General features: G+C 42.1%; 1 protein-coding gene across 2 annotated transcripts in view; it reads left to right on the forward strand.

The window, feature by feature from the left end:
- The window catches only part of LOC115195541 (5'-AMP-activated protein kinase subunit gamma-2), a 119,906-nt gene that overhangs the window by 16,049 nt on the left and 91,071 nt on the right, over positions 1 to 12,786 (forward strand). For both annotated transcript variants that reach the window (XM_029755489.1, XM_029755490.1), the window contains exons 2-3: positions 562 to 633; positions 7,259 to 7,529. In XM_029755489.1, coding sequence (XP_029611349.1) covers positions 562 to 633; positions 7,259 to 7,529 — 343 coding nt within the window. The remainder of the gene's footprint in view (positions 1 to 561; positions 634 to 7,258; positions 7,530 to 12,786) is intronic.

Genomic DNA, 12,786 nt, shown 5'->3' on the forward strand with positions numbered 1-12,786 from the left:
ACTTGGCAGTGAAAGGAGAGAAGGATAGTTCCATTCGATGGAGTAAAATGATGACGGGTATCAGGAGAAACCATGACAGTTAAGTGGGGGAGAGACGAAAGGCAGTGACTTTCTCATGGAATTGGGTTTCAAAGAACCGGTTTTAACATTGCACATTCAATACATTTTCCTGCCTGCACAAGTATGATAGTGGAGCATGAAAAGTCTTGAGATCAGCATTCTAAAGGTGATTGTTGGAGGTCATTGTCATTAACACAAACACGATCTTGGGAACGGAGTGTGTACTTCTAAAGTCAACTCTCTGATTTAGATGATCATAGAGGTTATATTATTAGATACTGTATTATATTAGATTAAGTTTTTATAATTTTATATGCAGTAGATGCTTCTGGAATCAAATGTTATGTTATACAAACGGTGGAAAAAGGATTCTGGCTTTGCTAATAAATTATTTGTGAAGGCAGTGTTTTCTTTGCGGGGGTGGTGGGAGGCGGGGCTGCCACGAGTCCAATACTAATGCCAATGTTTATCTAACGCCGGCGTTCTCTCTTTGGTCTACAGGACCTCGGCTCGTTTGCCATGCCCTTCTTGGAGGGAGATGCCGACCATGTGGATAAGGCCGACATACAGAAGGTACAGTGATGTCCCAAGCCCGGCACATCCTAACCACTACCAGTGTGCTCTGGGAAAATATCAATATTTCATATTTTTATATTTTCAGCTGTTGATATCGACTATTGAGAATCCAGCTGTCACGTCCTGACCAGTAAAAGGGTCATTTTGCCTTAGTAGTATGGTCAGGGCGTGGCAGGGTGGTTGTTTTGTGTGTTTTGGGGTTTTGTGTTTCTAGGGGAATTTGTTCTAGTTTTCTATTTCTATGTTTCGTTTTCCATGTTCCAATCAGAGGCAGGTGTCTTTCGTTGTCTCCGATTGGAAGCCATACTTAGGCAGCCTGTTTTCCTTTGGGGTTTGTGGGTGGTTGCTTTCTGTTTAGTGTGTGAGTATACCTGACGGAACTGTTTGGCTGTCGTTTGTTTTTCTTTGTGAAGTGCTTTCATTAAAAGTAAAAGATGAGCACTCAACACGCTGCGCCTTGGTCTCTTCAATATGACGCCGGTGACACCAGCGATGGTTGGGGTTAATTTATAGACTGATGGTCTAGTCTAGATGTGCTGCAGCCAACTCTTGTGTTTTTTTTCAACAATATAGTGATATAGTTGGCTACAGTACTTACAGTTTGGGTCCAGGCTAGGGTTCATCACAAAGGCCATAATTTGGTCAGTGCTGTTTTGTGTGAGGGAAATGTCACCAATAGCCTCCTGCTGAGTGATTTTGCACTGTTGCGCAATGACAAATTTTACATTTAACTCTTGTCCAGAGAGACTCATCCAGAGCGACTCATATAAACTAAAAGCATCCCCATCGCAATTAACATAGTTTTGATTAAAACCTAATCTTTTAATTTTCATCATTACCATATTAAAATGCCTTCTCATAATTGTACGCCTACTGTAGCTCCAGCGGGGATTGCAGCACTGACATTGGCTTTTGGTCTCTATTTAAAGTCGGGGAATGGCCCTAACTTCAACCTGAGCTAAACCCCATGACACCTTTGATCGGATGAGTGCTCTGTGGGGATAATGTGGTTAGTCACACTGATGACATAAGCCGAGCCAGACCTGGCAATCAAGAGTTCTGGTGCGGCGTCATCTGGTTAGAGCAGGACCTGAGAGTTTTGGTGCTGAGTCATCTGGTTAGAGCAGGACCTGAGAGTTCTGGTGCTGACCAGTGGCGTAGCCAGAAATTAGTTGCTATGGGGCAAAGAGAAAAATGTGCAGTTTTATAGCTAATGTCATGCTATTCTACAGATTTTGCCATGGGGCAGAGAGAACATTTTGCATTTTTAAAGCGAATTAAAGCAGAAAAATGGTTGTGTTGATTGATAAAAGCACTGGATTATGAGCTGTCTTGTTTGCTAAATTACAAATTAAATAGGTGCATATAGCCATAGAAGCACAGTGACATTATGCCTCAATGCAGTCATATACTTGGCTTGGCATATTGGTGTTAGTTATTGTTGGCAACCCATCCCGTGAGAGTGAAGGTCATTCTGTTCTGTTATATTTAATCAAATCTGATTAACCCAGCTTGCTATGAATTTTATCTGATTGTGTTTGCATGTTTAGGTAAAAAGACAAATAATGTCCAGTTTGGAATACTAACTAGGTTTCCATCCAACCTTTTTATTAGAGTAAAGTAAACTCAGCAAAAAAATAAACGTCCTCTCACTGTCAACTGCGTTTATTTTCAGCAAACTTAACATGTGTAAATATTTGTATGAACTTAACAAGATTCAACGACTGAGACATAAACTGAACAAGTTCCACAGACATGTGACTAACATAAATGGAATCATGTGTCCCTGAACAAAGGGGGGGAGGGGAGGGGGGGGGGGTCAAAATCAAAAGTAACAGTCAGTATCTGATGTGGCCACCAGCTGCATTAAGTACCGCAGTGCATCTCCTCCTCATGGACTGCACCAGATTTGCTGTTTTGCTTCTTGCTGTGAGATGTTACCCCACTCTTTCACCAAGGCACCTGCACGTTCCCGGACATTTCTGGGGGGAATGGCCCTAGCCCTCACCCTCCGATCGAACAGGTCCCAGATGTGCTCAATGGGATTGAGATCCTGGCTCTTCACTGGCCATGGCAGAACACTGGTATTCCTGTCTTGCAGGAAATCACTCACAGAAAGAGCAGTGGCTGGTGGCATTGTCATGCTGGAGGGTCATGTCAGGATGAGCCTGCAGGAAGGGTACCACATGAGAGAGGAGGATGTCTTCTCTGTAACGCACAGCGTTGAGATTGCCTGCAATGACAACAAGCTCAGTCCGATGAGACACACCGCCTCAGACCATGACAGACCCTCCACCTCCAAATCGATCCTGCTCCAGAGTACAGGCCTTGGTGTAACGCTCATTCCTTCAACGATAAATGCGAATCCGACCATCACCCCTGGTGAGACAAAACCGCGACTCGTCAATGAAGAGCACTTTTTGCCAGTCCTGTCTGGTCCAGCGACGGTGGGTTTGTGCCCATAGGCGACGTTGTTGCCGGTGATGTCTGGTGAGGACCTGCCTTACAACAGGCCTACAAGCCCTCAGTCCAGCCTCTCTCAGCCTACTGCGAACAGTCTGAGCACTGATGGAGGGATTGTGCATTCCTGGTGTAACTCGAGCAGTTGTTGTTGCCATCCTGTACCTGTCCCGCAGGTGTGATGTTCGGATGTTCCGATCCTGTGCAGGTGTTGTTACACGTGGTCTGCCACTGTGAAGACGATCAGCTGTCTGTCCTGTCTCCCTGTAGCGCTGTCTTAGGCGTCTCACAGTACGAACATTGCAATTTATTGCCCTGGCCACATCTGCAGTCCTCATGCCTCCTTGTAGCATGCCTAAGGCACGTTCATGCAGATGAGCAGGGACCCTGGACATCTTTCTTTTGGTGTCTTTCAGTCAGTAGAAAGGCCTCTTTAGGGTCCTAAGTTTTCATAACTGTGACCTTAATTGCCTACCGTCTGTAAACTGTTAGTGTCTTAACGACCGTTCCACAGGTGCATGTTCATGAATTGTTTATGGTTCATTGAACAAGCATGGGAAAGAATGTTTAAACCCTTTACAATGAAGATCTGTGAAGTTATTTGGATTTTTACAAATTATCTTTGAAAGACAGGGTCTTGAAAAAGAGATGTTTCTTTTTCTCTTTTTTTGCTGAGAAACTGGAACTTTGTCAGTTAACTTTCCAAATATCGACCTTCAAAATATGCTAGACAAGGTCGGATCTTTTTGTGTCGGTAAAATTAATTATACGCAAAATGATGTTGGAAACACTTTTATGTGCAAATATTGATATAATAACCATCATATCAAAATCAACTTGGAGTCACGCGATGATATGTTGTGTGGTCCTCCCACTACGACTCTTCGCTAAAGCATGCAGTTTATTAGGCTACAGATGAAATAAGTTATGATGAACTTCACAGGGTGGTGAAAGTGCAACGTGATGAGCTTGATGCTCCTTTCCAATAAATATCGAGGGTCTTTTTCTGGTGGCATGTTCATCGATGCTTGGCTGCCGTTTGACAAATAAAACAAAATATTTTGTCCGTAATAACCTCATCATGTAGGCTATACCCACACTGCTATCTGCCAGCTGTTGGCTAGAGCGCACATGCCAAGACCAGAGTCGGTACACTTGCTATGCTATACAACACAATGTTTTTGGTGAGCAAACCATCAGTAGAGTTGAAAATGTGAAAAACCCATTTAACTTGTATTTTGTATTTTTGTATTTTTTATAAAAAAAACATGGGAATTTAACCGCAAAATGTATTTTTATATGCAATACGTATTTTTATGTGCAATGCACAGACTTTTATCCGCAACATAGGACGGCGCACAATTGGCCCAGTGTCGTCCGGGTTTGGCCGAGGTAGGCTGTCATTGTAAATAATAATTTGTTCTTAACTGACTTGCCTATTTAAATAAAGGTTAAATAAAAAATAAAAAGTACATTTTGATGGAATGACATCTCTGGTGGGAAAATGCGCATATTGTTTTTATCCAGATTTTAAAATATTCAAATGAAAATCCGTCGCCAATTAGATGTAAACCTAGATAGTGACAAGGAAAGAGCATAATATATATTTTATTTATTTGATAGGGTGGGCCTGGCTCCCAAGTGTGTATGCCCCTGGTGCTGACGAAGGTGGCCTCTATCTGAACCTTCACACACAAACTCACAAGACTCACTTGCACAATCTGATACGTGCACGCACACGCACTGCACATTTTCAAATGAAGAATGTGGCAGAGACGTCATCAGGAGACATGTTACAGCAGGCCTACCTGTCAATAAAGGGACTGTAGATTTCCCTGTTGCCATGCGGAGATGGATGTCTCTATATTTGGCATTGTTCCCAATCTAATCAATAATCTCATTCACACCTGATTGTGCAAATGGCAGTGTCCTCATTTAAGTGTTTCCATTATTATTCTTAATTGGATAAAGCTACACTGTTCTAATAACCTGGTTTTGAATGAAGTCTTTAACTCTTTGTGTTGTTGAACCTGCTGTTATAGACTGTCATCCATCAACACTGGCAGTCTATCCCCTACATTATGTTCCAGGCTGGGGGTAAAAGGCCTTCAAAGCAACATCCCAGCACCAATAGGATCAATTGAAACCAATAGAAGCCAAACTATTTTAAGTGGATGCAAGAGAGGTCTTGCCTGTACAATGCTGGATGAAACACTGTTGTATGGTAGACCTATACATTCCCTGCTCCATTGTTTTGTTGCCTGAGGGAAGGTGCGTGTGTTGGAATGTTAACAACAGAAAGAGCACTGCTAGTGGTTCCCTTCTAATGCAGTGTTTGTTTGGCTCAAGAGTTAGGTCTTACTTCAGACAGAATCCTCTCTGTCGTCCTGCGTCTCTCACCTTGGAGCATGAAGGTCGGACCCTTTTTTCCTGGTTTTGTAGCAGAAGCTACAGGGCCGACTATGAATCAGGAAAAAAACAAGATAACCAGTGAAGGCTGTTGAAAAAGATAAGCTGATAGCTTTCAAGGAAATGGAGTGTAGTAGATCACATTTATTCATTTCCCTTTGTTGATTTCCTCCCAAGGTTTTAGTACATTTAGTACGTATTCTATTTTATTCCCATACTGACTGTTGTACCCCGAGTTGCTGAACTGTACATAATACAGAACAATAGTTTTATAGTAAATAAAGCCCATGCATTGTTTCTCATATTTTTCCAGATTGTTATTTTCACAATCAGACTAGCTCTGAAAATGATCTGATGTGAAAAGATCTGATATGATTGGTCAAAAGACCAATTAGTGGAAGAAATATCAGAATTGGGCTTCCTGTGTCAAGGCAGCCCTAGTGGCTTACATTCCAGAAGTAGCACTACAAGAATGAGCAGTCCATTCAAACTACTCTCACCTTTTCTTAGTAACAATTTCTTCATATGTATAGTTTTAAATCTCTACATTCTTACTGCATGGCTTAAAAGCTTTGAATATGATTTGATGCAAACCTGAAGCCATCTGTGTCCATATGCATATTCATATTTATAAAGGTTGAGTCACTCCTCACATTGATTATGCTGGGTGAATCTTCTCAGCAGCCTTTGGCTCTCATCTGATAATAATAATAATGGACTATATTTGCCCTCAAGTCAAAACCTCTGACTCAGAACTGCTTGAACATTTGTAATTATTCAGCGAAGACCTGAAATACATTTCTGGGAATCATCTTGATATTCCAGACACTCTCAGACAGTGAAACCACACTCTGCAATATATCACCTAGGGGAAAGCACAACAGACTGTCTTCATTGCATCTCTAACTCTATTGTTTACTGAAAGGAGCACATTTCCAGTATTTGCTATTATTTTATTTAACTAGGCAAGTCAGTTAAGAACAAATTCTAATTTACAATGACGGCCAACCCCGGCCAAACCCGGACAATTGTGCACCGCCCTATGGGACTCCCAATCACGGTCGTATGTGATACAGCCTGGATACAAACCAGGTACTGCAGTGACGCCTCTTGCACTGAGATGCAGTGTCTAGACCACTGTGCCACTCGGAAGCCCTACAGTAGACCTTTTTGGCACGTGAATTCATATGTTCAATTATTTCAAGAAGGTCCCATATTTTTAAATGGTTCATAGTGTTACTAGTAACCAGTTTTCTATCTGACGAGGAAAACATTACAAGGAACTTATAAATCAGGACAGTATACATTTGACATTGAACCAATTATTTTGGCTTTGCAAAGTCCTGCCTTTGAGCATTGTAGACTGGACACCCCCATGCATGGCAAAGCGGTAGATAAAATCAAGAAAACGTGTTCAACCTGGTTGTCTATCTCTTGAAACAGAGAATGGGAGCTATTTCCTCTCAACCAGGAATGACATGAAATAAAAGTTAAGCCCCTTCTCTCTTCTCAATCCTCCTTAGTAGGTTCCAGCTGTGTCTAATTTGAGAAGTCAAATGGCTATATTGAATTGTGCATTTTATGTACATTTGGCATGTTGCCACCAAAAGTGCTTATTCTCTGTGATTGAACATAGTTTAGATCTTAATCAATACTCTCTCGTGCCACTGTTGTAAAGCTGTGCTGTCAAAGGAGAGCAAAAAAGCCTTGTTTCCTACAAAGCGACCAGTAAACTCTTTGTTTTCTACCTCAGGATGATGGGAGTTGCCACTCAGCCAGCCCGACCAAAGGCTTCTTCACGCGGGGGCCCTTCAGTCGGCCCTCCAGTCCCAAGTCGGCCCCTGCTAGGACCAAGAACAGCCCGGGCTCCCCCAAAACCATCTTCCCCTACCCCTCGTCCCACCAGGACTCCCCACCCAAATCACCTCGTCGCCTGAGCTTCAGCGGCATCTTCCGCTCCTCCTCTAGAGACTCTACCTCCACCTCTCCCGTCAGCATCAAGCTCTTCTCCAGGGCCAGGAAAGGTAAGACCAGTTGCTCTAACCCTAATCCTAACAGCGTGGTTCTGTGAACCACGCTCATATGTTATGTAAACCTGTAGACTTGTGTTAGCTCCCCAACTTAATGCCTAGGCTTTAGCTCAAAAGGCTAATATAGTACTGTGGCGCGCAGGAAAAAACAGATTCAAACTCTGGTCGATCACATATGCGCAGTTTATGAGCAGTATGTGTGTGAATGGGGGGGGGGGGAATACAAACTACAATATGCATCTGTGGTAATTAGTATTTGTGTACTTTTAGGTTGTTTTAGGATGGTAGACGGAAATGCCTGCATTGTGTATTGGGCATGTGGTTGAGGGGGTGATGCTCGTTCCTATAGGTTGTGTCAGATGAACCGTGTGGATATGCTGTTCTATGGGTATTATTGTGGGATCCATCATCATTTGACATAGAATGCAACGAAATGATGCCTTTTATCATTAAATGAATTTGTATTCTATAGTCTAGAGATGGATATTATTGTTGTCAGAGGAGATGTTGTTTCTGGTGGACTGGTGGTGAACTTGCTTGCCAGCCTTTTGTCTCTCACCTCCCACACATTGACTTGCAGTTGCATGCCTTTACGTTCACCTCATTTCAGAGGACATAAGTACATAAGTACAGCGACAAGACCAAGTACCTGAGTTTAGTGTTTAAAACCTCTTACATCTAGATGTTCCGCTAGCGGAACACCTGCTCCAATATCCAATGATGGGCTTGGCGCGAAATACAAATTCCTCTAAAATCCGAAAACTTCAATTTTTCAAACATATGACTATTTTACAGCTATTTAAAGACAAGACTCTCCTTTATCTAACCACACTGTCCGATTTCAAAAAGGCTTTACAGCGAAAGCAAAACATTAGATTATGTCAGCAGAGTACCCAGCCAGAAATAATCAGACACCCATTTTTCAAGCTAGCATATAATGTCACAAAAACCCAGAAGACAGCTAAATGCAGCACTAACCTTTGATGATCTTCATCAGATGACAACCCTAGGACATTATGTTATACAATGCATGCATGTTTTGTTCAATCAAGTTCATATTTATATCAAAAACCAACTTTTTTACATTAGCATGTGACGTTCAGAACTAGCATACCCCCCGCAAACCTCCGGTGAATTTACTAAATAACTCACGATAAACGTTCACAAAAAACATAACAATTATTTTAAGAATTATAGATACAGAACTCCTCTATGCACTCTATGTCCGATTTTAAAATAGCTTTTCGGTGAAAGCACATTTTACAATATTCTCAGTAGATAGCCCGGCATCACAGGGCTAGCTATTTAGACACCCACCAAGTTTAGCACTCACAAAAATCAGATTTACTATAACAAAAATGTTATTACCTTTCCTGTTCTTCGTCAGAATGCACTCCCAGGACTTCGACTTCAATAACAAATGTAGGTTTGGTCCAAAATAATCCATAGTTATGTTCCATCAGCGACGTTTTGTTCGTGCGTTCTAGACACTATCCCAATGGGAAATAACGGTCGTGCGCATGGCACATTTCGTGACAAAAGATTTCTAAATATTTCATTACCGTACTTCGAAGCATGTCAACCGCTGTTTAAAGTCAATTTTTATGCCATATTTCTCGTAAAAAAGCGATAATATTCCGACCGGGAATCTGCAATTAGGTAAACAGCCGAAAGAAAATAAAACACGGGGTCGACTCGGGCACGAGCATGAAGCCCTTTGTCCTCTGATAGACCACTTAGCAAAAGCGCTCGTGTGTTTCAGCCAGGGCTTTGAATTACGTCATTCAGCTTTTTCCCGGGCTCTGAGGGCCCATGGAAGCCGTAGGAAGTGTCACGTAACAGCAGAGATCCTTTGTAATGGATAGAGAGAATCAACAAGGGGAAGAAATGGTCTGACAGGGTACTTCCTGAACAGAATCTTCTCATGTTTTGGCCTGCCAAATGAGTTCTGTTATACTCACAGACACCATTCAAACAGTTTTAGAAACTTTGGAGTGTTTTCTATCCAAAGCTAATAATTATATGCATATTCTAGTTTCTGGGCAGGAGTAATAATCAGATTAAATCGGGTACGTTTTTTATCCAGCCGTGAAAATACTGCCCCCTATCCATAACAGGTTAATAGGTGGATGACATGCCTTTAATTTTGTTTTTTTTACCTAAAGTACCAGGTGTGTAGATCTCTGGAATATGACCGTTATTTTGTCATTATAGTGGCATGGAGAGAGGTCCTCCTTAGGGTGACCATTTATTAATTTATCACACAATTCTAGCTAACTCATGACTGTTATGTTATTGATGTAATTGATATATGTTGCCATTAGATTAAGATCACTATTGGTCAATTGCCCAACCGAAATTTGTCTTCCGATTCTAACCCAACCCTTCCGAAAGACACACATACATACAAAAGCAAGTTTTTGTTGGAGTAGTGAGTTGGGCTGCCACAATGGTCGCCCTGGGAGCTGTTGTTGGCTGGGATTAAGTGCCTTGCTCAAGGGCACAACGGCAGGCAATGGCAGAAATGGCAGATGCCAGCAACCCTCTGGTTGCCAGCTCACTTCCCACCAGATTTTCCTCATCAGACCCAGGATTCAAACTGGCTCACCTCTAACCGCCAGGCTACCCGCCACCCCATTACAACTGACACCTGTAATGACGGCTATTTAAATGTTTTATTTGAACCTTTATTTAACTAGGCAAGTTAATTAAGAACAAATTCTTATTTACAATGACGGCCTACCCCAGCCAAACCCTAACCCGGACAACGCAGAGCCAATTGTGCGCCTCCCTGTGGGACTCCCAATCACGGCCGGCTGCAATACAGCCTGGAATCGAACCAGGGTCTGTAGTGACACCTCTAGCACTGAGATGCAGTGCCTTAGACCACTGCACCACTCGAGCCCTCTTTCACATCTGTGCAGTATGAGTCAGCATCATTACAAGACTCACTGGAGCCAAATTAATCTCCTAGAAAAGCGCAATCAGCCATGTTGTTTTTTTACACGTGCCATATTGAAAGCAATGGCTTTTTTCCCACACATACTATTTCAAAGGCATTTAAAGGCATTGTTGTTTTTTCACCCCTCACCCTAAAGAAGGCCTAATGAGACGTTTAGTAGCATTGTCTTCATTAATAGCTTTGTGGGTGTAATCTTCCCCAGTGTCGGATGAACTCATGGATACCATTTGTATGTTTCTGCATCCAGTAGGAAGGAAGTTAGAGGTAGTTTCGTGAGCCAACTTGCGTGCTAGCAGTTACCATAGACTTCCAGTCATTGCACTAACGCTAGTTAGCAACTTCCTTCAAACTACACGCAGAGACATAAAAATGGTATCCACGAGTTCATCTGGGGATGTAGATAAAGGGCTTCATTTACAAAATCCTGAAGTATGCCTTTAAATTCCTGTAGACATATGCATGGACTGCTCTCATTAAAAAACAGCCATAAATCACAGAGACCAATTTTTTAAAGCTTAACACATTATCTGACTTGAAAAACATGTCAATTACATAATTGGGACACATATAGAACATGCATACATTGCCTGTCTGTTGAGAACAGCTACATTACTCTTGACATTTGGGTGTAATGGTTGTGGAGACTGGAGTTTTCTGTATCAACTATGATTGCTAGATAGAGCCAGTCTTTCCCCCAGATTATTTTTAAGTTTTACAGGCATTTTGCAAATGTCCCCAGAGCAACATCCAGGCCCTCTGCATAAAGATGGGAGAATTCAGATATGAATTAATTGTTTTAACACGATCCACTGAGTTTGTAAAGTACAGCACAATCAACCTTTCAGTTTTTTCAAATTGCGGGTGTCTGGAAGCTAAAATTGGGATCCTATATACTCTGCTAATGACAATAAAAAAAGAAGTAACTGAGAGCAAAGTATAATACAGTGAACTTAGCAAAACAAGGAATTGGTGGTAAGTGCATGGGGGCTGCTATCTTTATGCACCTTCGCTATTGGTACCATTAGGCCTGGAAGGCAAAACATTGGGATACACTGGAATGACCTTATACCATGTGACAGTCCAACTTAGTTCAATATCAACTTTTCTCTCTGTGGTATTTATAGTCTGGTCATTTCATAGGTCGATATATCGCCGCCCCTCCCTTGGCAGAGTCATACTGCATCAGTGGGTGAGTTCGTTTTGCAATACCCCGGTGGCCCAGGTGGGCGGAGTTTGTGCAGTTTAGACCATTCCATTGGTCCTAAATCTCCACCCACCCGGAGCACTGGGCAATGCAAAAGTAACTCACCTAGTGTGGATACGGACATAATGTGAATCAGCAGAGTTTGTGTTTGTGTCTCTGGGGCTTACCTCACATTTGCCTAAAGTCTTGACCCAGAGGAAAAGTTGCTGCTAATGACTGCCTTGTGACACACACTAAATGTACTCTATTCCATTCCAAGGAAGCTCTACAGCTGTTAGATTTTGTTTGTTTTGTTTGCTATGGTTCAATGACATTTGTATTTGTTTTGTCTGTCACAGTTTTTAGCTTATATTTGCAGTTCTAAAAAGGATCTCTTATATATAACTTGCGATCTCATTTGGCATGGACTAAAGTGATTCCTGTTGAAATCTGTGCTCTATCTCCAAGTTGTATTGTTACAGATTTCTACTGCTCTTGTCGCTATGTGTTACGGTACCTGAGATTGTGTGAGGTGCATAGGCACCTGAGCAATGGACCAAACGTAGCAGCTGAAACCCCTCTCTTTAGAGAGAGAGAGAGATACTTAGATTATTTTTTATGATACATCCTCATTTCATTAAACCTCACTACCCCAACCCCCCTTTAAAAAACAAATATCCCCTGTGCTGCATACTCACCTTGCCCTCTACCCCACGATACAAAACCACATAACACATCACAATAACCAAAACCTCACCATTTCTACAACCGTATATCCAACCCACCTTCCCTAGCTATACAGACGGCCTCCCCGACACACCATATGTCCTTAAACATCTCCACACTTTTTATAATTTTATAGAACTCAAATTCCACCCTAAGGCGCACAGAGACCATCCCATTAAATAATAGTAAAGGGTCTGTTATCCCCCCACCTTTGACCCTGTTCCTCCTTGTTAGCCAAATAGCCAACTTTGCCTGAGCAAACAGAAAATTCAACAACACACATTTGACCTTTTCCTACAAACCCCCGGGAAGCTATCCCTCCATGCCCCACATAACAGAGCTTTGCTCTCGCCCCAATTCACCTTAGCCGACGAAGCTCA

The sequence above is a fragment of the Salmo trutta genome, chromosome 6 (genome assembly GCF_901001165.1).
Source record: "Salmo trutta chromosome 6, fSalTru1.1, whole genome shotgun sequence".
Taxonomy (NCBI): Eukaryota; Metazoa; Chordata; class Actinopteri; order Salmoniformes; family Salmonidae; genus Salmo; species Salmo trutta.